General features: G+C 41.9%; 1 protein-coding gene across 1 annotated transcript; it reads left to right on the forward strand.

Moving 5' to 3' along the window:
- Positions 1-25,311, forward strand: DERL1 (derlin 1). The gene is made up of 8 exons (XM_019718189.2): positions 1-385; positions 10,658-10,769; positions 14,856-14,920; positions 15,942-15,968; positions 16,528-16,623; positions 17,794-17,846; positions 19,314-19,424; positions 22,997-25,311. The coding sequence occupies exons 1-8, from the start codon at positions 233-235 to the stop codon at positions 23,133-23,135; spliced, it is 756 nt and encodes a 251-aa protein (XP_019573748.1). The 5' UTR covers positions 1-232; the 3' UTR covers positions 23,136-25,311.
- The last annotated feature ends 1,063 nt before the right edge of the window (positions 25,312-26,374 follow it).

A 26,374-nucleotide genomic window follows, 5' to 3' on the forward strand; every position in this document is an offset into this window, starting at 1 on the left:
GCGGGACTTCTGGTCAACGTCGTTCGGTAACGCCGGAAGGGGAAGTTTCGCCTCCGAACGCTCCCTCGCTGGTCCGAATTCGGTGGCGCCACGTCCCCCGGTCTCCGCCTTCTGCACCGCGACGAGTGGCTTCCGCCTCGACACCTGCCACTCGCAGAGCCGGCCGCGTCGTGAGGGGCCCGGGACGGGGAGTCGGGCGGCGGGGCGCATCCTGGCCACCTAAGAAGCGAAGATGTCGGACATCGGGGACTGGTTCAGGAGTATCCCGAGCATTACGCGCTACTGGTTCGCCGCCACCGTCGCGGTGCCCTTGGTGGGCAAACTCGGCCTCATCAGCCCGGCCTACTTCTTCCTCTGGCCCGAAGCCTTCCTCTACCGCTTCCAGGTACTGCCCGGCGACGCGAGAGTGGAGACTACAGGTCCCAAGCGGGTGTCCGGTGGCGTAGCGTAGACCAGCATGTGGAGGACACGCGGTGCCTCTTGGGATTTGTAGTGCGGCCGCTCCAGCGGTTTTGGGCGGGGCCCGGTGGTCGGGGGGCGCGGTGGCGGCCGGAGGGTTTGGAGCAAGGGCCTGGAGAGCTGGAGGCGTGGGGACGTGGGTTTGGCCGGGTGGGAAGGGACTGATTTAGTCCTGCTGTTAAGATTGTGCTCCCTGTCCTCTGCACTCAGAGGAGGCAGTGGGAAAGGAAGTCTGTGACAGTCGTCAATCTGTTGTACAGTCTATTCTACTAGTGATTAGCAGCCTGCGTTTACTTGGAGTAGGTGCCCTCTCACCTCTGCCACGTGGGTGGCGTAAGGCTGTCAACTTACCTAACCATCCAGTTCAGTTCCTTTTGTGTTAGTGGAGTTTTTTTTTTTTTTTTCCTGTTGGAGTGATTTGAGGTCAGAGGTGCAAAGAGTGAGTTTCTTTATATGCATTTCTCCCAGACCCTGACTTAGTGTCTGGCACGTAGTGGTTGTATGTACGAAGGAATGAGTACACAGTTAATTGCTCCAGAAATGGAAGGCCTTGTGATTTTTTTAAGCGTGAAGGAAACAATCCAGATTTACATTCCTGGCAAGAGAATATTAGTTTTCTGGAGGTTGTCTTTATTCACTGGATTCTGTGATTTAAATCTTTGATCAGTGGCAGGTCAGATACGAAGAGCTGACATTAATTTCAACACATAACTTGGCCTGTAGATAATACTCTCTCGTTGGCTTCTTCACTGGCTATTTCTTAGTCTCCTTTGCTGCTTCTTCGTCTTCCTGACCTTTAGATGTTATGATGAGCCCCAAGGATCAGTTATAGGACCTTCTTTACATGCTCCACAGCTGAAAGGTGATCTCGTCTAGCTTCATGGCTTTGAAAACTTTCTATAAACTGAAGACTCTCAAATACAAATAACATGTATTTTTAGTTCAGATTTAGCTCCTGATTTCCAGCCATCTATTTGAAATTAGCACTTGGGTGACGGATAGGCACCTCAAACTTCACATGTCTCAAACTGCATACCCTTTTCCCATTGCACTAGAAGTAAATAGAAACTCCATTGTTACAGGAGCTCAGGCTAACAGTCATGGAATCATCCTTGACTTCTCTTTCTCACAGCCCACAATCTGTCAGTCAATTCTGTGTGCTTTAGACGTATATCCCAAATACAGTCACTTTTCATTCTCCATTGCTAGCTATTCTCATTCCAGCCTGTTCCTTTCAATCTTTTCTCTAGACAGCTGGAGTGATCCTTCTAAAATATAAATCAAGTCTCCTGTAAGTCCTCTGCCAAGAACTTTCCAATGTCTTCTCAACTCGTTGAGTAAAATCCAAGTCCTTTCAGTGGCCTGCAAGGCCCTCTGCTCCCTCTCTGCCCTCCTCTCCTGCTACTCTCCGTCTTCCACGTTAGGCTCCACAGTGGAATCCTGGCTGTTGCTCCGGCAGCTGACTTGGTCTCTTGATCTCCCGCCAGGGCTGTTTGCACATAGTATTTCTCTGTTTGAGGGAGCTAACCATGGCTTACCTCCTTACCATGGCTTACCATCTTACTGGCAAGGTCTTATCTGATTGCCCTACATAAAATAGTACCCATCCTTTACTGTGTCTCCCTTACCCTTAGTGGTTTTTGCTATCACCCCTTGCTTGGTATTAGTCCATTTCCCTTCAGAAAATACGGCTCTGTGGGAGCCAGGTCTTCCCTTGCTGACCACTGTCTTTGTTTCCTAGAATAGTGCCTGGCATAGCAGGTACTTACATGTGGGTTGAATGCGTGGAAATAATTGGAGGTACAATAGTGAATAAGCTGGAAAGGGTCCCAGCTGCCCATGAAGAAAATGAGAGAGGCATGTGATAGAGAGTGACTTAAGGGGTGTATCATTTGATAGAGTGTTCCAGAAAAGCCTCAAAGAAGATACCTGAACTGAAACTGGATGATGAGGAGCCATCTTTGGGAAGATCTGGCTCTAGGGACAATCTTTTGGGAAGAAGGAATAGTAAGCTTAGAAGCAGGTGCTAGAAACAGAAAGTAGACTGGATAGCGAGGACAGAGTCAGCTGTAGGGATGGGGTTGGAGCTGAGGACGCAGAGATAGCCGGGGTGGGTTTAGTAAAGCGAGGATGCAAAACTAGGGCTGGGGCTTGCTCGCATAGGGCCTTGCGGTTTGGACTGGATTGCAGAGTCACCAGGCATGCTTTGGAGCCTTCAAACAAGGACGGCCCAGGTGCCCTTGACTGATCTGTGGGATGGACGTGGGATGTGGGAGAGGGAGGAATCCAGACAGAAAGTGAGAGAGATGGTGTTCTGGGCCAAGATGGCTGTGAGGATAGAAGAGGGTCGATTGGGAGTTGGAGTGGGCACGCTTGCAGCTGAATGGATGTGAAGGGTGGATGGAATGGGTGCAGGAAGCAGGACTCAGAAGATGTCATTGTTCTCCCAGTGGGTGATGGAGCCCTGTACTCAGATTGGAAATATTTCGGGAGGCTTAGGTTTGGGGAACATAACATAAAGAGTTATGTCTCGGCCATGCTCAGTCTAGAGATGCTATTTAGGCATCCAAGTGGAGAAGTTAACTATTGGCTTAACTTAAGAAGTTAAGCAGTTGGTTATTTGAGTATGGTTGGGGCCCGCAGCCAGAATTTCATGCTGTTCTCTCCTTGCTTGCTCGGGTAAATATGTGTTGACTCAGTGAATATTGGGCAGTTTGTGCCTGGTGGCATGGTGACTGAGGTGCATGCATGAGGAGCCCTGCTTGTAAATCATTGTGAGATGGACCTGGTCAAAACGGGCTGTTTGAACCTCCTTGCGAAATCCTGCTTGCTTGTCGTCGAGTCAGATGAGTAAAATAAGAAAGCCTTTCTATCAGACCGCAGGTGTACAGTGTTAAAACGGTCATCGTTCATGTCACACCTTCCATGATTTTTCCCATCCTGCTAGCGTTGTTTCTTGGGGCTTGTTATCCTGAAACTGGGGAGACGCTGCTGGGGAGGCAGGACAGTGTACTGACTGCCCAGGTGTGAAAGGACCAGTATTTATACCTTCTTGCTACTGTGACTCCTACCCATTTTGGACAAGTTTAGCTTTCATTTGCAAATAAGTTCCTCCAGGTGGAGGAAGCAGCTGAAGGAAAACCTTGCATCTAGAGGCTCATGTGTGAGGACAGCAGCCGGTGGTGTGCTTTCTGCTAAAGGCTCATCTTTTCCTTAGAGGCTGGGTAGTTAACAGCTTAAAAAAACATGGATTTAGAATTGTGGATTCCCGTTGAAAGTGACGAAAGTGACTTTTCCTCCTTATCGATGAGTTTCCTCTGATTAGCTCGTTGATTTGGAACTCCAAAGTTTAAAATGTTACTTCCTTAGTTTGGATAGGTAGAAACATAGGAGCGGCGATTCTTCTGTTGTCCAGAGTTTGTAGTTCCTCATGCTTCACACCCATCAATCAAATAGTTCAGGATGATGAAATGTCTTGATAATGGTCCCTGATGAACTAGAAGAGAGGTCGTTTCTTGCTGTTCTGGTGGTTTCTGAGATTCTGTCTCCCAGGGCTTCCTCCACAGTGATATTTAATTTCTTTGGACAAAATAACATCACCCTCTTAAATCTGTATTGTGCTTCTCCATCTTTTATCTCATTCAGCTCCCACAGTCACCCCAGTTTAAGTGTTACCCCAGTTTATAGACAGCTGCAGTTTTGGTTTCTATCTCAGTGAGTTCAAGATCGTTCTGAGCTCTCGTTTAACTTCTTTGCATAATATCTACCAAAACACATACGAGTAGTTAAATGTTTAACAAAACAGTTTTGAGGGTGACTTCTTCCCAGTCAGTCATAGCAAATTATTTTTTCTTTTTCTGTTAGAGTAGTTGGGATTTCAAGTAATTGAGTCATGGTCTGCAGTCCTGGCTCAGCTCCTTACTAGTTGTATGCCCGTAGGCAAGTTATTTATCTTTTCTGAGCCTCAATTCTTTAATTACTGAATGCGTGTATATAACCAGCACCCAGAGCAAGCAGCAGAACATTACCAAAAAATGGGGCTAATTTAATGCCACATTAACTCTGTTCTGAGTTAACTCTGTTCTGACTCCATTGATTATAAGATGTCCCATCAATTTAATACAAATTTTTGGAGGGGGAGGAAAGTAGAAGTTACATTAAATGAATATATTGAGAATAAGACATCCTAACACAAAAATGAGTGTCTTCAAATTGAGGAAATGTTATTTACTGCCTGTCTCTATTATATAAATTACATAGAAAAATGTTTATAGAACATTTACTGGGCATAGAAAAATGCCCAGTAAATAGTCTGGTAAAAAAATCTATTAAAAAATAATGTCATTTTTATTTATTAGCCAATAATTCTCTCATTACTGCTTTCTTTCTGTGGGCAGAAAGATTCTAATTTTAATTTGTAATTGAAATTGAAATGCAACTGCTGGATTATTGTCCTATTTTTTGTCCCTTTAAAAGCATCCTGACTTAAATGGGAAGATGTGAACTCTCAGTTTCTCTAATTTGTTTCAAGAATAATAAGAAATGTCACCAACCAGACCTGTGATTGGGCCTGGTGATTTTATTTGCCAAGCTTTTGCTTATGTTACCACATTTAACGCATGATAGCAACCCTAGCAGATTGATTTAAGAGTTTATTGGGTTACCAATTTGTGCTTTCTATATCTCTGAGACTGTTTCTGATTAGTTTGCTCATTTATTCTATTCTTTAGATTCCACATATAAGTGAGATCATGTGGTATTTGTCTTTCTCCGTCTGACTTATTTCACTTAGCATAATGTTCTCTAGGTCCATCCATATCGTTGCAAATGGTAAGATTTCATTCTTTATGGTTGTGTACTATTCCATTGTGTAAATGTACCACAGTTTCTTAATCTAGTTGTCTGCTGATGGACATTTCGGTTGTTTCCATGTCTTGGCTATTGTGAATAGCACTGCAATAAACATAGGGGTGCAGATATAATATTTTTTCGAATTAGTGTTTTGGATTTCTCTGGATAGATACCTAAGAGTGGAATTGCTAGATCAATAGAGTCAATGGAATTGTAATAGATATATACGATGTCAGAGGGGTAGTAGATTTGGGGAGGGGTGTTATCACTTTGTGAGGGGTGAAATGTCTATTACATTGTTCTGTACACTTGAAACTAATAGAAAAAAAAAAAAAAGAGTTTATTGGGGAAGAGAGACAAGCACACACAAAGCTGGAAGGTGGCTGAACTTGGTCTGTAAGCTGAGCATACATAGAAGTAGCCTCAAGGTTTGGATTAGAGCTTGAGTGGCAAGTGCTTTTGGTATGTAGTACAGCTTTAAAATCTTTCCGTAGTTGTCCTGTCTATACTAGTTATGCAGTGATCCGTAGTTAAGGTTTCCCGTTAGACCATAGTTTTGTTTTAACTTTTTATTGAGTTAGAGTATACAAGCAGAAAAGTGTGTATGTTATGTATCTATAACTTGTTGAATTTTCCAAAACTGAATACATGTATGTAACTGGCACCCAGATCAATAAACAGAATACTACCAGCACCCCCATATGTTCCTACTGCTCCCTTCTGGTCACTGCTTCTCCCAAAAGTAACTACTAGCTTGACTTTTAATACCATAGATTGTTTTTGCCATTTTTTTCTTTACAGTCTATAAATGAAATCATACATGTGTATTCTTTTGTGTTAGCTTCTTTTTTTTTCTTTTCTAAGCTTAGACCGTCATCCATCCATCCATCCATCCATCCACTGGCTATGATTTCCAGTACAGTGTTCGATAGAAGGAATGGTAGCAAACTTTCTTGTTCTATTTCCAGCCTCAGGATTTGAAATCTGCTTCTACTTTTCTTTTTTCCTGTTATTTGTTTATCTGCTTGTTTGTTTTATTGAGGTAACATTGGCTTATAGAATGTAAGTTTCAGGTGTGCAACATTATAATTTAACATCTGTGTATATACTACAGTATTGAGCCTCTTCTCAACTTACTTTTGAGAGTCACCCATGTTGTTGCATGAGGTCATAGTTGCTCATCCCCAGATTGTTCCTTTGTGTGAATAGACCACCATTTATTTGCCCAGTCTACTGGCAGTGGACCTTTGGGGGAGGTTTTTGGCCGGGGCTAGAAAATATAGTGCTGCTGGGAACATGTCTTGGTGAACATCGGAATGCATTTCTGTTGAGCATACACCTAGGAGTAGAATTAATGGCTTGTAATAGCTCTTTTAAAGTCCTCGATTGAGGTTGAGTGCCTTTCATTTGTTTTTCTTGCCTACCTAGTGTGTCCAGAAAAAAAAGGGGGGGGGGACAGTTTCTGACATCAGCATGTGTGGCACATGGGAGCTCTTCCTTAATTGCTTGGTGACTCGTGTAGACTTGAAGTCCAAATCAACTAATCTGTATTATTTCAGAAAAACCTTTGATAGTTACAAAACCCCCACTCTACATTCTGGATGGCATTTGTAATTATCTCAGTAGCAGATTGTTCGGGAGATTTTAGTTCAAGGATGGCTGAACGAAACAGTCTCTCAGCCGAAGTTGTTGGACTACTAACTAAAGAACAACGTCGTATGTTTTTTGAAGGTCTTAATATGGCAGTGAACAAATGGGCTTCTTGCTCTTGTTAAGTGAGGGACTCTGGGGAGATTGCTTAAACTCTAATGAGGGAGCAGCTTTCCTCATGAAAAAGGTGGGGTGATTATGCTTCTGGCCCTGGGATTGCTGTGAGGTTAAAACGAGATGCTTCCCTCCGCTTCTTCTGGCACGGGAGCCTTGCAGTCCTGGGGTCCATGAAGGCTTTCCAGGGCTAAAAACATGCATCCAGTACTCCCAGCCCTGCAAAGAAAGCCTTTTTTTAAATCCTAACTGTTTACATATCAGTTAGAGGAAAGGAGGGGATTTAGTTGGGTACCTTCAATGGGGATTTCAGAAATACTATATAACATTTTGTCCTTCTGAAGAGACAGCTATCTCCTGGTGTTTTCAAATCATGATTTTAAAGTGATACAAAAATAATAAGACTCTTAGATCAGTGAAAGCAAGCATAACGGAAGGGTAGGCTTAATGAACGGGGGAAAAGAAGTGAGGTATTTTGACAGACACTGATTTCCAAAGAACAGGTGCACACAGTGGCTAAAAATAGTGTCGTGTTGTCAGTGTTAGTGAAAAATGTAATCAGAAAAAAACCCCGAGGTTTCTTTTCTAAAATCAGGCCTTGAGTAACTTACAGTAATATGGGGGCAGTTTAAAATGTGTGTTTGTAAAAATCAGGTCAGCGTGCATCTCCTAAAAGATCATAATAGTCGTACACCCACACGTTTTTTTTTTTCACCAAACGCCTTTTTAATCAACTCTTAATTCCAACCTTTCACAAAGTCTGTGAGACAAGGAAGGTCGGATTCATAGGACAAATGGTGCTGGGTAACACACCTCCAAACCCAGACCTTTCCAAGGCCCCATGGCTACTTAAGAGCCAAGCTTCTGGGGTTCACGCCCAGTGCTTTTCATAAGCAGGAAGAATCAGGATTATATCAGGATGATAAGTATAAGTAGTACCGAACAGTTTTACTGATTGTAATTATACCTCATAATAATGATGTCACTTGTGAGCGGCGTTGTAAACACAGGGCTTTAGTATCATAAAGTCTGGAGTCAGGCTGGCTGAGTCAAGTTTCTGGCTGTACCACTTACTAGCGATGATTTAACCTTTTCTCATAGTTTCCTCATCTACAAAACCCACCTCCTGAGTCAGGGCGTGGAAATGGGCAGAATAGCATACTGTTTATTTTTTAAACCATTAGCCAAAGTAAGGCAAGTATTAGCATACCATTCCCCTTTTACAGTTGGCAGTTGAGGCTCAGAAATGAACATTTTTATAAGCTAAGACTTAAGTCTTAAGTCTTCTCAAGTCATTTCCAGGGCTCTTTCCGTTAGACTATATTGTTGCCATGGTAAAATTGTGAGTAAGCCAAATGAATTTTAACCAAGTTTGTTGTACTGGTTTAATATACAGTTCTTGGAAAGTCACATTTTGGGTGTGTAAAGTGCGTTTCCCTCTGCAGGGAATTAAGCTCTGAGGGTCACATACCTATATTACTTAGAGGATGTAACTTGTCAGCTCTGTGTCTGGCCAGGCCCCACCACTAATGTCCTCCCTTCCAGCCACACCCAAGTTGTTAGCCGTATCGTCCATTTCTTGTGCTCTTACGGTTCTTTGGCACTTTGTCCTCATCTTTCCAAGACCAAATTTTCCCTCACTTTTGTCCACTCCTGCTTCTTTGGACAGCCTCCCCCACTTTTGGGAATTCCTTGATTCAGTGGCTGTCATTCGAGCTTGTGCAATAAGGCACATAGCTCTCAGCTAAAAGCCAGCATTGTACTGGGGTTTCAAAAGTCTGGGGGACCCATCTATTTCAGCCGCTATTACTTAACATGGTTCTGGAGGCACTTGCCAGTGAATTAGACAAGAATGGAATAAAGTACAAAATTTTATTTATAGGTAGAGTTCATTACTTGGAAAGCCCAAGAAGCTCAAATATTACCAATAGTAAGGTAGTTGAGCTTTGGTGGTTGCGTATAAGGAGATAGAAAGCAATAGTTCTACGGAAAACTGTAAATGCTAGGAATGACTTCTTCCTAGCTGGGAATTGTATTAATGTCACATTGATGTAATAAAGATGTTGGTTCTGGTTCACTTAGAAAAATAAAATATTGAGAGTAGCCAAGAAAATTGTGACAATGTGGAAGAGAAATGGGAGGGGAATTATTTAATTATGTAACTTTACCAGATATGAAAACATACTATAAAACTAGAAATTAAAATAGCTTGGTATTGGTGTAGGAATTCAATTGAAAACAGAGTAGTCTAAAAGTAGACCTTAATATAAAAGGGTGATAAAAGTAGCTTTTCAAATCAATGAAGAAAGGGTGGGTTACTCTGTAAATAGGATTGGGAAAACCGAGTGACCATCTAGAATAAGTTGGGTCTTCCTTACTCCTTACGTGAACCTTGAATGTGCTACAGTAAAACTGGGAGCACTTTTATCTTCTTGGCGTGGAGAAGTCTCCTGTGAACATGGTACATGGTGGATACACTTGCCTACATTAAACTGTCACATGTGGAAGTATGGCTAAAGTACCATCAAAACATAAGTCTGGTGACAGACTAGAAAATATTTGCAACAGTGAGAAATGGAAATTTCCATAATATATGAAGAAATGCAAATCTAGCAGAAAAATGAAGAAAGGAAATGCTAAAGTTTTTAAAACATGATTGGTGAATATAAAATACATCGAGTGGTGGGGGTGTGGAGAGAAGACAGGCATTAATTTACATTTTCGGAGGAAGTATATATTGGTTAAACATTTTTATAGGCATTTGGCAGACTCGACCAAAATGAAATGCAAATGTCTGATTTGGCAGATTGACTCACAGAATTGATCTACGTACATGTACAAAGAGGATATTCAAGAATATTCATCGTGGCATTGTAACAGTTTAAATGAAATTCAGATGTCCATATAAAAGACATACTATGAAGGCAATAAAAATATTTTTTCAAGAGAATAAAACAAGATATAGGACAGTACAGCATAAGATAGAATGAATAATAGTAACACATACTATTATTTCTTGAAAGAAATGCAAGAAACTGATCCATTGTTGCTGGAAAAAAACTGGGAGATTGAGGATCAGGAGAGAGGTTTACTTTTCACTGTGGAAATTTCTTTCATTTTTTGCGGGGGAGGATAAAAAATTCCTATTTCACTTCTACCTTTTGAATATGACATTTTTTTGACAAGGTTTGTGATCCGAGTATTATTATTTTCCTAAATAGAGATAATTACTGTATTGTTGGAAATTGTCATTGTAATTCATTTTTGACAGGCTTAACTGAATGCCTATTCCCAGTAGAGACTAACCACATATTTTTATAGTGCTCATTTTTTTCAACTTGTTTAGAAATATTTATTGCTTATTTTTGATGTCATTGTATTCCATCAATTTGTAAATTGATGTGATTGTAACTGATACGAACTTTTCTTCAGTTGTTTTCTTGAATGATATTGGTGGTGTCTCTTTGGTAGCTCTCATCATCGAAGAGAATGTTTTTCAAGGGTTAATTTTGTTTAGTTAAAAGAAAAAAATGTTAACCAGGCTTAGAGAAACTAACAGCTGTGTTTATTTTGATCTGGACAGATTTGGAGGCCAATCACCGCCACCTTCTATTTCCCTGTGGGTCCGGGAACAGGATTTCTTTATTTGGTCAACTTATATTTCTTATATCAGTATTCTACACGACTCGAAACAGGTATGTTATCCATAGTTGCTTTAAGTATTGTTTCTGCCCAGCTTGCTAATCTGTATATTTACGTGTTGGAGGAATTTTGAGGTCTGTTAGCATCTATACAGAAATGGCATAATGATGGTAAGTGTTCAGTAAGTGGTAACTGTGCCAGGACTGTGTGCCAGGCATTTAGAATATTTGATTTTTAATCCTCACAACATCATCATAAGGTGTAAGTAGCAGGGTCCCCATTTTATAGGTAAAAAAACAAAACAGAGTAAGACCGAGGTTTACACATCTTGCCCATGACCTTAGTGGCTGAGCTGTGTGCCTCTCACTTAATTTGACATCTCGCTCTTCTCTGTCATACAGCAGTCCTTGCCCTTCAGTGCACAATTGGGCTGAAGTGTCTGTGTCTTCTAGATTGGGGTCGAAAAACATTGCCTTATGTAATTAAAAGCCCAGCTTATTCCCTGCAATTGAAACATGCAACTTTAAAATATATAACTGGGGTTTAGTAATATGGTAGTTTATCAGACGTGACTACCTATACCATGTTATGGATAAGCTTTTTAATAAAAACCTTTTTTCTTACAAAGTTTCCTACTGATTGTTATTTATTTCCTACTACCCCTTATACTGTTATTTATTTCCTGGAATCCCTTATACGCTGTTCCGCTGTTCCGAGTTACTTATACTGAGAAGCAATAAATTGATACTGCTGTGTCAAAATGTGAATATAATGCTTTTGAAAAGGCTGGCTGATCTCAGAGACTTTATAAACCTGCTGCCTATTAGCTCAGCGTAGAGAATTCTGAGCTACCCTTAAATCTGTCAGTTTGAACATTGTAAATCAGTCTCATAACTGCAGGGATAGAAGGATGGGCATTTATGTGTCAAATATAATTTCTCCTTAAATTGGCATTTGCTAGTAGGTGCTTTTTAAAAAGAAAGAAATCATTATATTAATACAAAGTGTCAGGCCTAGACTTCTGTTGCTACTGGAAGGGACCTAGACCCTTTCCTTTAGGGAGCAAAAACGGGATTTGAGGAATAAACGTGGCTGGGGTGAGACTGACAACAGAGTTCTCACCGCCATATCACAGGCTTGATTCTTAAATCCACCAGAATATATGGTTTTCATTCTCTCAGTTGGACTGATTGTGATACTGACTTGCTTAGCATTCTTACCCCTTTGATATAATTTAATTGAGGATTAAGTTGTTAGAGTAATGGACACACACACACACACACACACACACACACGCACGGTGGAAAGTTCATGAACTTAACTGTCCGACTGCTATATCAATAGGTAGTTAACTCTAGATTAAGTGTGGGTGATCCATAACCTGTTTTTTAAATTTTTATTACGGAAAATTTTCAGGCATGGAAGTAGAGAGTAAGGCTAATGAACCTTTTTCTCTTTTTATTGAGATAAAATTCACATGACATCAAACTCACTGTTGTAACCATTTTAAAGGGTACAATTCAGTGGTCTTTAGTATATTTGCCATGTTGTACAGCCATCACCACTATCTAATTCCAGACATTTTCAAAACCCCCCAAAAAGCCCAAAGCAGTCACTCCCTTTCCCCGCCCCGTTTCTCTCAGCCCCTGGCAGCCACTAATCTGTTTTCTGTGTGTATGGATTTAACTGTATGGAACATTTCATGAGTCGTTTTGTGACTGACTTCTTTCGTTTAGCCTAATGTTTGCAGGTTTCACCCACACTGTAACATACATTAGTGTGAACCTCCTTTTCACCGCTCATCTGTAACAGTTTCCTCACAGCCAGTCTTATTTTATCCAAATCCACATCTGTTCTTCTAGCCCTGATTGTTTGAAGCAAAGTTCCAGACATGATAGCATTTCATCCATAACTAGTTTGATATTTACCTCTGAAATACAAAGACATAAAAATAATCAAAAAGTAATACATAATAGGTTATTAAAACCTAACTTACAATAATTCCATGACCACTTTTTATTTGAAAATTGTCTTCTCTTGGTTACTTAAGTTTTTGAACCCAGTTACCTATCCCTACTCCCTAGTCAGGTAGTATAACGAATTTGTAACACCTTAGGATAAGTCTGTAGGATTATTAGGCATTGATCTGTTTTCATTTGCTTTAATTAAAAGTTGCCCCTTATTCCCCACTACCCAATCACAGAACATTTGGAAATTTTAGAGGTGAGAGGCATTTTAAAAACAGTCTTGCTGACATACAATTCACGTAACATTTAAAGTGTACAGTTCAGTGGATATTCATAGATGACCATCATGACTACAGTCAACTATAGAATATTTCATCACCACAGAAGGAAACCCTGTGCCCATTAGCAGCCGCTCCCCACTTGTATTCAAGCCCGTTTCACCCCCAGCCTAGGCAACCACTTTCTGCCTGTTTAAATTAGCGTGTTCTGGACATTTCTTATCAAGGAATCATACAATAGGTCGTCTTTGTGACCAGCTTCTTTCACTTAGCACAGTGTTTCCAAGGTTGTCTGTGGAGCATATATTAGTACATATTCTTTTTTATTGCCAGATAAGAATCCATTGTATGGAATTATCGTGCTTTGTTTTTCTGGGCATCAGATGATGGACATTTGACTTGTTTTTATTTTTCAGTTGTTACCCCCATAGGGAGGAACTTTTGAGAACTTGCCGTTTAAATAAGGTTTCACAGACAAGCAAACAAGGATTTGGAGAGGTGACGATGACCCAAAGTGTACAAAGCTGTGTGAGGTGACTGGAACCCAGGTTTATCGACTCCCAGTCTTCTCTCCACCACACAGTTTTCAAAATAACATGTTGACAAAATGTTTACCACCTGCATATTTTCCTGCCTGGCTAAATTAAGTATATAGCAGTGTTGGCTTATTTATAAGTTTTCTGATGTGAACTGGATGCCCACAGTTTGAGACCAGTTAATTTGTGAATTCCTACTCGTTGGAAGCTTGCCAAATAATAAAATACCATTGTGTATATGGTTACAGTATTTTAAGTATTCAGTTGAAAGAATCCTTAGAAATCACAAAGCCCAAACCACAAAACTATTATTACAATTCAGAAACATTTGTTAGAATTTCAGCTCTGATTCATCGTAGTGATCCCCTACCAGTAAGTGTCCTAACACTGTAGCTGAAGTGTGCCCTTGAGGTACCAGGGGAGAAAAAAGGGAACAAGGAGAGACTTTTGCTGGAAATCCATTTTCTTTTAGATAGATGTTTTTTCTGCCACTTGTTAAGATTTTTTTTTTTAATTGACTATATGTCATGTAATTGTGATGGGGTGTGGTGGGGAGGGAAGGTAACTGCTTGAGCGAGAGTGACCTTACATTCGTTTGTTTCTTTTCTCTGCCTCTCTTCTTTCTAGTCTTCCAACCACAGGCACAAGGACTCACTCTTAGAAGCGAGAGCTGGGTCTGTGTTGCTTTTTCTGCCCAGTGTAAGACAGCCTGGTATATGGTGTAGTGACAAGAGCACTAAACTAGTCATTAGATTTCACTCTGCTTCTAACAAGCCCTGTGACTTTGCTCATGTAACCATTTCCCATCCGTCAAAAGGGGGTATAGGTCTTCCCATTCTACCTCCAGATACAGTATGAGGATCCAGAGTCGGAGGCTATGGAAAAGGTGGGCTGTCCCCCTGTCCCCCTGCCCACCCCACCCTGCCCATCAGAACTTATATTGTAGTGGAGGGAGAAGGGATTACCCACGTAATCACAAATATGTCATCAGATCATGATGAGAACCACGAAGGAAGACCCACAGACTGTGAGGGACTTCAACGGGTGGCACCTCAGTAGCTGTGGAATCGACTCTCCTCCCTCTGGGTCTGTTTTAGCTTGTGGTCATCAGAGCGTGTCACTTACTGGAATTCACTTGGGAGAACACAGGTTAGCCTTACCAGGTGACTGAGTTCGGGATTTTATTGAGACATGGTTTTAGATAATTTTTAAAAATTTACTTTTATTTGAAAGGAGTGATTTAAAAATATTCGCATGGTGGCTTCCTCTCGAAGTTTTGAAGTGTTTCTCTACATAGCAGTGATTTATTTTGTTCTGAAGTTCTGAACCCTGACATTTGGCTTATTTTTTGTTTCTAGGAGCTTTTGATGGGAGGCCAGCAGACTATTTATTCATGCTCCTCTTTAATTGGATTTGCATCGTGGTATCCTTCAGTCTGTTATTTTGGGCCAGAAATAAACCAACCTTTTTTCAGATTTGGGAAAACAGACAGTGTTCTGTACGACTCTTCAAATTACAGTCTTTGCATCTTTGTTTACTGCAGTTAATAAAAATAATTAAAGGTCTTTTTAAAAGCTGTAGTAAATCATACAGAGGGATGAATTCTCTTACCATCGCCTCTGGAGGATTTTCCCACATTTGGTTGAGTTTTATTACGTTCCCTCTTCTTGTTCCCAGTTCTCTGTGTTCTCATGGGTGACAGCTTGACTGCAGCACAAAAAGGAGTCGGGCCCTAAGACAGCTTTTGAAATCTGGTCCTGATCAGAAAGTTAACTTATGGCCAGCATCCTCTTCTGACTTCATTGCTGTCCTAGTCCTGGGGTCCTAAGTGGTAACTCAGTCCCTCTGTAAGTACCTGGGTCTGGGAAAGGACACAGCGTGTCTCCGCTGTGTTTCAGCCACAGCCGTCAGCCACCTTCCAGCTGCGGACCTTTCCAGATGGTGAGAATTTCCAAAGGGACGTGATGGCTCCAGCCCTGTGCCGAGCTGCTGAGCTCAAACTTGCTTTGGGGCTTAGCTTCCATCCACACTTGGCCCGGAGCCAGAAAATGGGGCACGTTGGGTGCCCTTTCTCTTCCTTGAAGGGAAGGAAAAAAAAAATTGTTTCGGATTTCAACCGTGCTGTGGAGCCCTGAAGGTCAGTAGAACCATTCTTGGTTTCAGAGGGCCCAGGCATCTCCATCTTCTAATTGAAGGAGACATGCTAACATGCAGCGCAAGGCAAAAAGAGGACGCAAGGTCCCAAACTGAGCCATGTGCCAAAGCGGTTAATTTCTACCTTTCCCTGTCATCGTACAGCCTACTAGAATATTTGTAATGAAGATTATTAGATACATTTGTGTTCTGGGATGTTGTAAGCAACCCGAAATGTAGAAAAGTGTATTCCTTCAGAAGACGGGGCAGAATACTTTGTTGCTGTCTGATCTTTAACTTTCCAAACCAAGATTACTGGCTTAGCAATGGACATGCAGGTAAGTTGGAACTATCTATTTGTCCTTTTTATGTTTCATATGACTACTAATGGCCTTTGATGGTTTAAATTGCGTTAGCTGTGTGGTTAATTATGGGCTATTTTGAAATTACAGCTGTTTCATTCTGAAGCTCTTACGTGAGTTAGCTAAACCATTACTTTTCTTACTCATTTCTGGCTTCCTTATCATGTATGAACATTGAGAATGACGGTTATCCCGCATTTTCTATGCATGTATGTAGATACACATTTTTAAAAAATTGAGAATATACAGTAACTGAAGCTTTAGGCCTGCTTTTTTTCAGGTAACAGCTTGACCCTGATAGAGCTGAATCCATCTAAAATAATGTAATTGGGTTGTATTTTATTATAGGATTTGGTAGTGTACATCGTAGGATAAATTAAAAGGATCAATTTATCATTCTGATGAGTTGAGTCCCTTTTTGGTTTTTGAATAGTCATGTGAGAATTTGGAGGGGAGGTAAGAAAATGGCGGATTGACACGACGCCTGTTTCAAGGGCCTCTGGAGCCCCGTCTTCAAATGTCGCTTCTTTTACAGTTGCTGATGATTCCTCTCATCATGTCCGTGCTGTATGTCTGGGCCCAGCTGAACAGAGACATGATTGTATCGTTCTGGTTTGGAACACGATTTAAGGTACTTGGACCTAGTCGGGAAGTTGTCCTTTTCGTCTGCCTTGGCAGAAGTCCCTCTCTTCAGCCCAGAGATGTACTTTCGGACTCGTCCAGAAGAGGTCACTGCAAAGCAGTGTACCTTCCGCAGGCCCGGCTCCCTTGCTCAGTCCCCTGTGTTTCTCCAGCCAACACAGACTGCTTACTTCCCACTCCCTGTGTATCTCAGGCTTGCGGGACCATCCCCGAATGATCGCGTGTGCATGTGTGTGTGTGTGTGTGTGTGTGTGTGTATGTGTGTGTGTGTGTGTGGTAGACAAAGTGAAGGAAAGATACTCACGTGGAACCCACCCCCTTTTAAAATCTGTTCTTACTACTCCCTGTTACATATTTTACATTTTAGCTGAAACATTGGCTTTTTTGCCCCCAAGTATTTCCTCTTGTGCCTTCTCACAGTTTCCACCTGTAACGTCTTCTGTTTTTCTCCTCGTGTAACTCCTACCCTGTCCCAGACTGAGTTGAGCCTGAACGTATTTCCTGAGTCACCTGCCTAGAATTCATCTCCCCTTTGGGATTCTGTAGTATGTTGTGTTCCTTGTTTAGTACGTACCACATTCTGCCTTCCACTTACTTATGTAGAACTCTTTACTGTTTGTAAAGTTCCTTGCAGCTCCTTTTGCTCTTCGTATGCTGTCTCAAACCTGGTAAGGGCTTCACATGTTGAACTCATCTGAGAGCCATCTTGTTTGGGAGAGTATTAGGTTAAGACATTAATGTGCAAAGAGATAAAAATTCAAATAATTTTGTGAAATATGTAAACAGAGAACCTAAAAAGATGGAGTATTTTCAGTTTATTGGTAACAACTTGCTGGTTAGAGTCTTACTGTGATTCTATACAGACGATGTTTTTATTATCATCTGTATGACACTCAGCTACTTTCTGAAGCTATTTGTTAATATTAATTCAGCAGGGCTCTGTCCCTCCCGTTACTAATATATGAATATGTGTAATTTTAGATAGGAAGTTTTAAGTACAGTAGGAATGATGCTAGATTGATCTGAGACATTTTTGCAGTGACTTTCCCAGGGATTTATATAAAGCCCTTGCCAGTGCCTCCGTCTGTACCCATTGCAGCCCTTAGCAGCAGTATTCTCTTAGGTGTGGTTACTCATGTTTGTGTCTACTCTTTCCTAGGCCTGTTATTTACCTTGGGTTATCCTTGGATTCAACTATATCATTGGAGGCTCGTAAGTGATACTAGGTTTATTTAATTGGAAACTAATCCTTGGAAGACTTCCGTTCTTCTTTGTCTTCCTTCTCTGATCTTTGTGAAACTTTAAAGAATCTCAACGTTGATGCATTGGAACCTTTTACTTACAAAATAATTTTATTTTGATGTAATTGATTAAATTATAGGGCTTTAAGCGCATTTATTATTGAATGATTTTTTGTTGTTAGCTCCTTGTTACAATATGCTTCCGTATATGTGTTTTTGAATAAATATTCATTTATGGATCATTGTCCAGATTGAGCAAACATAGATGTAATCTGTGTCTGAGCTGACTCCTGTAAGAACTATGCATAAAGTGACTATGTTTTTTATTCTTAAGGCATTTTCAGAATGCTTTGGGAACTGCTTACAGTCACAGAAATGCAGATTCTCAGATAGGAAGTAGTTTTTTAAGTGGTTTAATAGTACAGAAGTTTTGGCCAAACAAGGTCAGATTTCTAGTCTGGCATTAGAACTTAAGACTTAGGAAAACCTTTAACACATCCAGTCAGAATTTTAGGAGAAGGACAGCAACATGCAACTATTCTAAGAACTCCCATTTCTCATACTACAAAATATTTTTCATGTTTTAATAGAATTTTATAGTACTAGTTCTTAATAGAGCTGACATATTTGCCCTGTGTGGTCCTAACTTCTCCTGCATATTGATAGGGAGAAAGGAATGAATCAAGCAAACAGACTCCGTTGAGAGCACAAGTTCTGAGCTTGATAAGTCTCCCCTGTTACCCACAAGGGCAGATCTGGGAGCAGTTGCACTGTTGATTTTCCCTGCTGGGAATCACATCGCAGGTGAAGACAGAAGGACATGTAATAGTAAGGCTCCATAAAACCTTGAAGGGGCCTATGTGGAAGCCATGGGAAAACTGAAGAAGGTCAATGCTTATTTCAGGATTACAAGGTGAAGGTCAACTTTCTGAAATGATCTCTGTGATGTCTTATACTCAAGGAAACCAGAGGCAAGGAAGAGTGCTCAGTGGTTCCGGGAATGGGGAGTAGGCGATTATTGCCCCTCCTTTCCTTACTGCCATGCTTCTCTTTTCTTGCTGGCCTTCGTTGTTTGCCCATTGTTTTCAAATACAGTATTCATGACTGGAAGCATTCAGAAGTTTGCAAGTTCCCCAACTCTTAAGGCAGAAAGTAGTGAAAGCAATATCTTGAGGATGGGCTGGGATTTGAAAGAGATGTCCGAGGGCAGATGTCTGAGCGCCGACCCCATGGGTCTAGCAGGACTGGTTTCCCTTCTCCCCCAGAATGCATTTGCCTCTCAGACCACAAAAGGGCTCATTGTGGCGCTGTCACAGACTCCCAGGGACCAGACATAGGCTGCCATGCGGGATCTCTTCCCTGTGCTGTCAGTAAGAACTTGCTGCATCTCACTTTACTGCTTGAATGTCTTTAAACTGATTTGGCTCTATCCTTGCAGGGTAATCAATGAGCTCATTGGAAATCTGGTTGGACATCTTTACTTCTTCCTAATGTTCAGATACCCAATGGACTTGGGAGGAAGAAATTTTCTATCCACGCCTCAGTTTTTGTAAGTGTTTTTTCCCCTCTCTTGTTTAACAGTCATTTGACTGCATGTGTTCTTGTATATCCTGATAAGAACTCCATGAGAAATAGGATTTACCTCTCTGTCTGAAGAAATGTGAGCCAACAAATGACTTGCCCTGGTCACACGGTTGCTGGAAGCCAGGGATCGAAGCCACAGCTGTCTTCTTCATGGAACCCAGCCAGGGGCCACTGAGACTAGATTCAGGCATCGTGGGAGCTTTTCGGCTCTGCTGGGCAGGTGGGGCAGCTGGTGCAGCTCCAAGTGTGTAGCGATGGGCCAGGAGAACAGGGTTATCAGTTTTACCCAAGATTCTTGGCCGAGGAAGGGTAAAGGGGGTAAGTTAGCTCATTGGTGAATAATGGAAAACATTTTTATGCTAAATATTATAGGTGGGGAGCCAGCCCGGTGGCTCAGGTGGTTGGAGCGCCGTGCTCCTAACACAGGTCGCCAGTTCGATTCCCACATGGGCCAGTGAGCTGCGCCCTCTGCAGCTAAGATTGTGAACAACGGCTCTCCCTGGAGCTGGGCTGCCGTGAGCAGCCGGAGGTTGGCGTGGGCTGCTGTGTGCTGCCATGAGAGGCCAGTGGCCAGTGTGGTCTGTTGTGAGCAGCCCACCGATGACTGGCGACCTGCCTCAGCCTGGGGAAGCACGGGGCTCCTAATACCAGGATGGACCAGGGAGCAGTGTCATACACAACTAGACTGAGAAACAATGGCTTGAACTGGAATGGGGGGAGGGGGAATGCGGAAAAAAGTGGAAAAGAAAAATTATAGGTGGGAATATTTATAGGAGTTTTCAAAGTTAAAAATGAGAGACTTGAGGTTTGTATAGTCCCGTACCCTGTGAGTATGTGCTTGTTCTTTGTCTGCTTTTGGGGTTTACTCAAGTGAGGAGGCTGAGTGGCTGAGGGCACAGCTTTGGTTTTCAGACAGACTTGGGTGGGAAACCCTTTCCCCTTATTTACCTGTTTTGGGACTGGGAAAGTCACTTAGTAAAACCACTAAGCTTCAGCTTGTGAGTCAGTAAGTTGGGGGGAAGGCCCGTCTCCGAGGACGGCAGGAGGTGAGGTTGGAGCACAGTAGTGGGTACTCAGGAAATGCGAGCTCTTAGCCTTGTTCCTGAAGCTGGGGCTGCGGACGAGCCAGAAGAGGTGCTGACACACTTCTGCGTGTAAGAAGTGTGACCACTGTCCATGAAGCGAAAGGCTGTGGAAGAAGGGACCAGTGAAATCACCACCTGGGTGTCACAGCCTGCCTGACAGTCACGCCTAGTCTCCAACTGGGAATATGCAATCACAGCTTGCTTTTGAAAGCTTAAAAAATGAAAATAAAAACCCCTTTTCACATTTTGCTGCTTTTAATGTTTTGCAGTTTGTCATTCTTCCAAGGGGTCCATGAGGGCAGTAAAACTTGAGTAGCCCTCTCACCCCAACTCCCCACCTCCTAGTATAGGTTAAGGATAGGTTTTTGAAAGACTTTTATTGTGAAATACAATATACAAACAGAAGTACACTATTATTGTTGTATTTTTTCTTTTCTTTAAGAGCATAAAAAGAAACTTGTTTCTCTTCTGAGCCTTGAGTTGCCTCCAGGCTTAAAAAACAAATGACCAATCTGCTTTCCAATTATCAAAGGACATGCAATGACAGCAGGCTTGGATTTTTGATCTAGGTTTATCAAGTCAGATGGCAGATGCATCATTAAAAAAAAACTTGGTACTTTGGGGGGCAGCCAACAGTTACTTTACTTTAAATGGCCATATTCTGACGTAGCGGTTTGGAGATATTTCTTAATTGTGGGCAACCAAGTATACAAGATTCTAGTGGGAAAATCTACCACTCGCTGGAAGCCTACCTTCCAATTGAGCTTTCTCTGTTGGTGGAAGCCCTTCTGTTAAATTTTGCATAAAGCTCAGATGACAAAATGTAGCTCTTTGCAAAAGCAGTAACTGCTTTGAAATTGCCATAAATTTTTGTTGATTATGTGTAATTGGGTCTTATACTAATTACTTGCATTTAATTTCACTATCTGTCTAAACAGTGGAGATGGCTTCCATATTGTCTTACAGTAAGAAGCAAAGCGGGACAGCCCTATCATTGCCTTTTTAAGTGTTCTAGTATATTATATACTTTGAAGGAATACTATTATACCAGAACATCGTGGATGTTGAGAAACCAGCGCTTGGAAATACATTGTGATTTAAAAGCCACAGCTGTATTTATTTAAAGGGGAAGATGTGACTTACAGAATTCTAAGATATATCACTATTCTGCATTACATTTAAAAAAGTAAACAGATCCTCTCCTGTATGCAGTTATTTTTCTGTTTAAAAAGGGGTTCACTTTCTTTTTGGGGAGGGCGCATGAACGCATCAAGAGTGAGGGCTGCAGTCACTAACTGCTGTCGCCTGCATCACGCTGTGTGTGTCCCGCCTGCAGCGGTAAGATGCAGGATGCAGACTCCGGAGCCAGGCTGCCTGCCTACCTTTGAATCCTGTCACTTTGGAAGAGCTTTACTCAGTCTTGTTTCAATTCTCCCGTTTTTATCGGGGGTCAGTAATGCCTACCTCTTAGGGTTGTTATGAAGATGAGATGAATTTATAAACATGCAGTGCCCTGTGTATGGGAAACTTGTATGTTAAGGTTTTGTCTCCTCTGCAGGCTTTTTGCTGTGGGCCAGTCACCACTCACGGTTTGCACTTGGTGCCATGAAGGGTTTAAACTGGGGTGTCAGATCATGGTCTCTGCTTTCAAGCAAAATTTTGAACTTTAGGACCCGAGAAGTAGATTAAATAAACACAGTCTCAGTTTACTAATAGTCATTGAAGGGAAATTGTTGGAAAAACTGAGACCATAGCCTGGGATTTATTTAAGTTTTCTTAGCTGTTCTGTGACTTTTAATTTATGAATTTGTGAAGTGGGAAGTCAGCTAACCTTTTTGGGCTTCAACTTTCCCACCATCTGTGAGATGGCAAGAATGCAGTTGGAGGGCAGATTATGAATAAACGTTAAAAACATACCCAGAACTCCAAGACACAGAGCCGCCTTCTCCAGGCTCCCTGTCATAGATGCAGAGCCCAGCTGCACCGCAGAGATGCCATGTGGGGCTCAAGCACACTTGTCCTTTGAAAGTGAATTTATTTTGTATCCTTTGATCCATATTTAGATATATCAAAATAATATATATATATATGTGACTTTTTTCTGGTGATTGGATTTATGGGAATAATATTTTTGCTTCCATATTATTCTGCATTAATTACTTTTATAGTCAGAAAAATAATTTTTTTTAGAGTGTGAATTTAGCTGAAAACTTAAGTCAATTTAAGAAACCTGAAAAGTGAATGCCTTCTGTGGCCAGGGCCCTGAGCTCAGTGCTGAAAAGGCAAGTCAAATAAGACATTGTCCTCCAGCCTTCCCGTTGGCCACAGACTAATGTAATTCAGTGTGACAGATTGGGGGCCACCAGGAAAGGGGGATGTGCTAAATGGTCTGATAACTGTGGAAGTGCTTTTATCATCTTCTCTTTCTTTTTGTCCCCTTCCCCCCCTACAGGTACCGCTGGCTGCCCAGCAGGAGAGGAGGGGTGTCCGGGTTTGGCGTGCCCCCTGCTAGTATGAGGCGAGCTGCTGATCAGAATGGTGGAGGTGGGAGACACAACTGGGGACAGGGCTTTCGACTTGGGGACCAGTGAAGGAGTGGCCTCTGGCCTGCCCACCAGCCCGTCTGCTCAGATGAAGTTTTCTCCCAGCGCTGAGTGTGCTTGACAACCGAATTCTAGCAAACACCGTGGGGCCTGACCCACACTGAATGTAGTCTTTCAGTATAAGACAGCATTTTTTAAATCCTGAAGAAAAATGTAAGTGTTCCTCAAGTTTCATGATTCTCATTCAAGTCCTTACTGCTACGAAGAACAAACGTCAACTGTGCAAATTTCAGAACTGACTAGATTTTTTTGGTGTCCTTTTTTTCTTCCTCTTCTGTCTGAATAATGGGTTTTGGCAGGTCCTGATCTGCTGACACCAACCTGGGCATCTGGAGTTGGGTCACCAAATCCTGGTCAAAGGGACTCGTACCTCTTTCTTACACACAGGCCTCCCTCCCACTTTTTCCAGCTCCCAAATTTGCAGCTAGAGGAGGTTGCCCTTAAAATGGTCCTGCCTTTGACAAGCTGTCTTATTTATTGACTTTTGCCAAGGCTGGGTCACAGAGAACTTGTTCGCACCCGTTTTTTCCCCTTTGGTGGCAGAACTGAAACAATAGGGGAGAAGACAGGAGCAGCGGATGAAGAGCTTTTCCTCAGCTTTTGCAATTGCTGTGACCTGATATCAGTTGCTACCACATGCCACCTCTTCAGATGATTTTATTAAAAAAAAAAAAAAAAAAAAAAAAAAAAAAAAAAGCCCCACTGAGTCAGTGAGGGCCGTAGATTGGTGTTAATGAGGCATGACAGTTGTTGCTAGGCATTTTTTTTTTCCTGATTTAAATGATCAAAACTATAGTGGAGTTGCATCTAACGCGGGCTGGGTTTAAACCGTGGTGAGCATAATCCCTTTGCATCTCGTGTGTAGGGAGGGCTACTGGCTTGGTGTGTACCCGAGTAGTTGGACTGTTGTGCTAGAAATTCCCAAATCACATTTGCCACAGGGAGATGCTGTCATAGGGAGGCTCCTGGGCATCGATTGCATTTCATTCTCATCGTGGATATGTTTGTGAGTACAGTGGAGGGGAGAACCGTAGACCCTATTTAAACTGTCAGTTTTTGGGTTCCCCCTCCCTGCTGTCCCCCTCGGCCACGTGCTTCAGGTAATTGTGAGGCAGGTGCGGCTCCTCTCTACGTACATAGATCATATTTTAAGAGCTAACATAGCGCATCTAAGTAAGTCACATAATTTGGGGTTATAATGGCTTTAGAATCATTTGTGTTTGAGGGTCTTTATCATTTTGAGTCACGAATGTACATCAGACCAGCTGAAATACCCACCACTCGTTTCTCATAGGTGGACTTTTTCCATTAGAGCGAGGCTTGTCACCAAATAAAGTTTTTGGAAGGCTGCAGTGTTTCACACAGTTTCTGATTTTATGTTTTTATTCCGAAAGCAGACTGCTAGGAGCAGTGTTGAGTGGCTGCCGTACTTTAATCAACGAAGAAGGCTTTGAACATTTTGATCCAGTTTCTTTTCAGGAAACATTGTGTGCTAGCAGGATGGCTCTTCTTTGCCCCACTCTTAAACAGTGATGTGTGTCATCCTAGGAAGAGGGGATTTGAAAACAGCTCCTCAGTTGTAATAAAGTTTGTGTGTTTTTCTCCATATTTAATTTATATGATAAAATAGGAGGTGGGGAGAATCTAAACCTTAACTGTCATATGTTCTGTTGTTGACCTGTGGCCACAATAAAATTTGCTTGTAAAATGTTAGAAGCAATTATTCCTATGGTGTCGCCTGTGCAGTCGTCAGTCATACAAGGGTGTGAATTCTTTGTATGTGGAAGAGGATTCTCCCGGTGAGTGAGTTGGGGTCTCTCATACGCCCTCTTAGCAACTCAACTGCCTGAGCACAGTAGTTTTTCTAAAGGTTGTGACACGTATTCTTTAGAATTCTTCAGTTCAAGGCACAATGTTCATTAAATTCTTTCTTTAAACATGTTTAGCAAGCTGATGATTTTATTAATCTTGTCTGGATTACCTATTTTTTTGGAGTAATTTTGGCTAAGCCAGCTATTTGAGATTTGATTTGGCAAGGCAAGACATGATAGTGGATTCTCTTAATGAATGAAAGAAAACAATCCTTATTTTGTATAGAGAAATTCCCTTTTTGTAACAAATTGTTTTTATTGGTAAAAATTGTCAATTAAAATGTACAACTTGACGGTTGTCTGTCCTAAGTTTCTGTATCCCTCCTCTGCCTCGGTACCCTGTGGCCTCTGTGAGATACGACATAATTTCTGTAACCAGTCATCTCTTGGGCATTTACGAGTGCCTGGTATTTGTTGCTATTATAGCGACACAGCAAAAATTTGTGTATCTACTTCTCTTCACATTTTGGAGGTTATCTGGAGGATTCACGCCTAGAAGCAGAATTTCTGGGTTTCAATTTTAATGAAGCAAGATGCTTCTGAGCACTGGCTTAGGAGTCATATCTGATTGTAGTGTGTTTCTCGGCCTTTCTGTAGCTCCCACCTATGGGGTCTGAGTCCTGGAACCCAACGGAATTAGTTTTATCCCCTTGCCATGTAAGAACCCACGGAGACTGGGAGGCGGACGCCTGACGTTCCTGAGCCTTCTTGAGGGTGAACCATCCATGTTTGTATCCCAGGCTTTAGGCAGGCCGTCTTCATTCATCACAAGGTGGGGCGCTGAGAAGGGACAGGGCTGTGTACCCCTCTCCTGGTGCTAGGGAGATACCAGAAAAGTCAAAACAATCTGCTTACCTCAGAGGACAGCACATTGCCAGTGTCACTGTTCTAAGCTACCTTTTGAGTAACACTGACCTTGCGATTGCCAACTGCCTCATTCATTGCCGACTCTTTTCTGAGGTCCCTTCCCCCTTTAAGTTTTCAGCATTAACTGAATACTCAGTAACAACGCTGAACCTTTGGGAAACTCATGTTAGCATCATGAGGACAGCGACGACATCTTACCACAGCTGTAGTCCCAGTACATAGCTCAGTGCCTGCCACATACAGGTGCTTACGTGTTTGCTGCACTGAGCTGAAATTTGGACGGGGTAGTAGTTAGGGTAGGCATTTGGCTTGTTTCGGGAGAGAGCTGATGGCCTGATCTCTCAAGAGCCTTTTTGTTGTTCATTAAGGGAATTATACGCCTCTGAAAGAGAATACTAGAAGAGGTTGGAGATAATCAGGAAGGATTCAAAAGTAAGATACTTTTTAAAAAGCAGCTAAGCATCTTCCATCTATAATGTGTAATTATCT

This window comes from Rhinolophus sinicus, linkage group LG12 (assembly GCF_036562045.2).
Source record: "Rhinolophus sinicus isolate RSC01 linkage group LG12, ASM3656204v1, whole genome shotgun sequence".
Classification (NCBI taxonomy): domain Eukaryota; kingdom Metazoa; phylum Chordata; class Mammalia; order Chiroptera; family Rhinolophidae; genus Rhinolophus; species Rhinolophus sinicus.

Bases quoted from the DNA above. Each gene is read 5' to 3' on its own strand.
- DERL1 (XM_019718189.2), top strand. From the start codon at position 233: ATGTCGGACATCGGGGACTGGTTCAGGAGTATCCCGAGCATTACGCGC. The intron at 17,847-19,313 runs GTAAGTGATACT...CTATCCTTGCAG, and splicing joins AACTATATCATTGGAGGCTC to GGTAATCAATGAGCTCATTG. The intron at 19,425-22,996 runs GTAAGTGTTTTT...CCCCCCCTACAG, and splicing joins CTATCCACGCCTCAGTTTTT to GTACCGCTGGCTGCCCAGCA.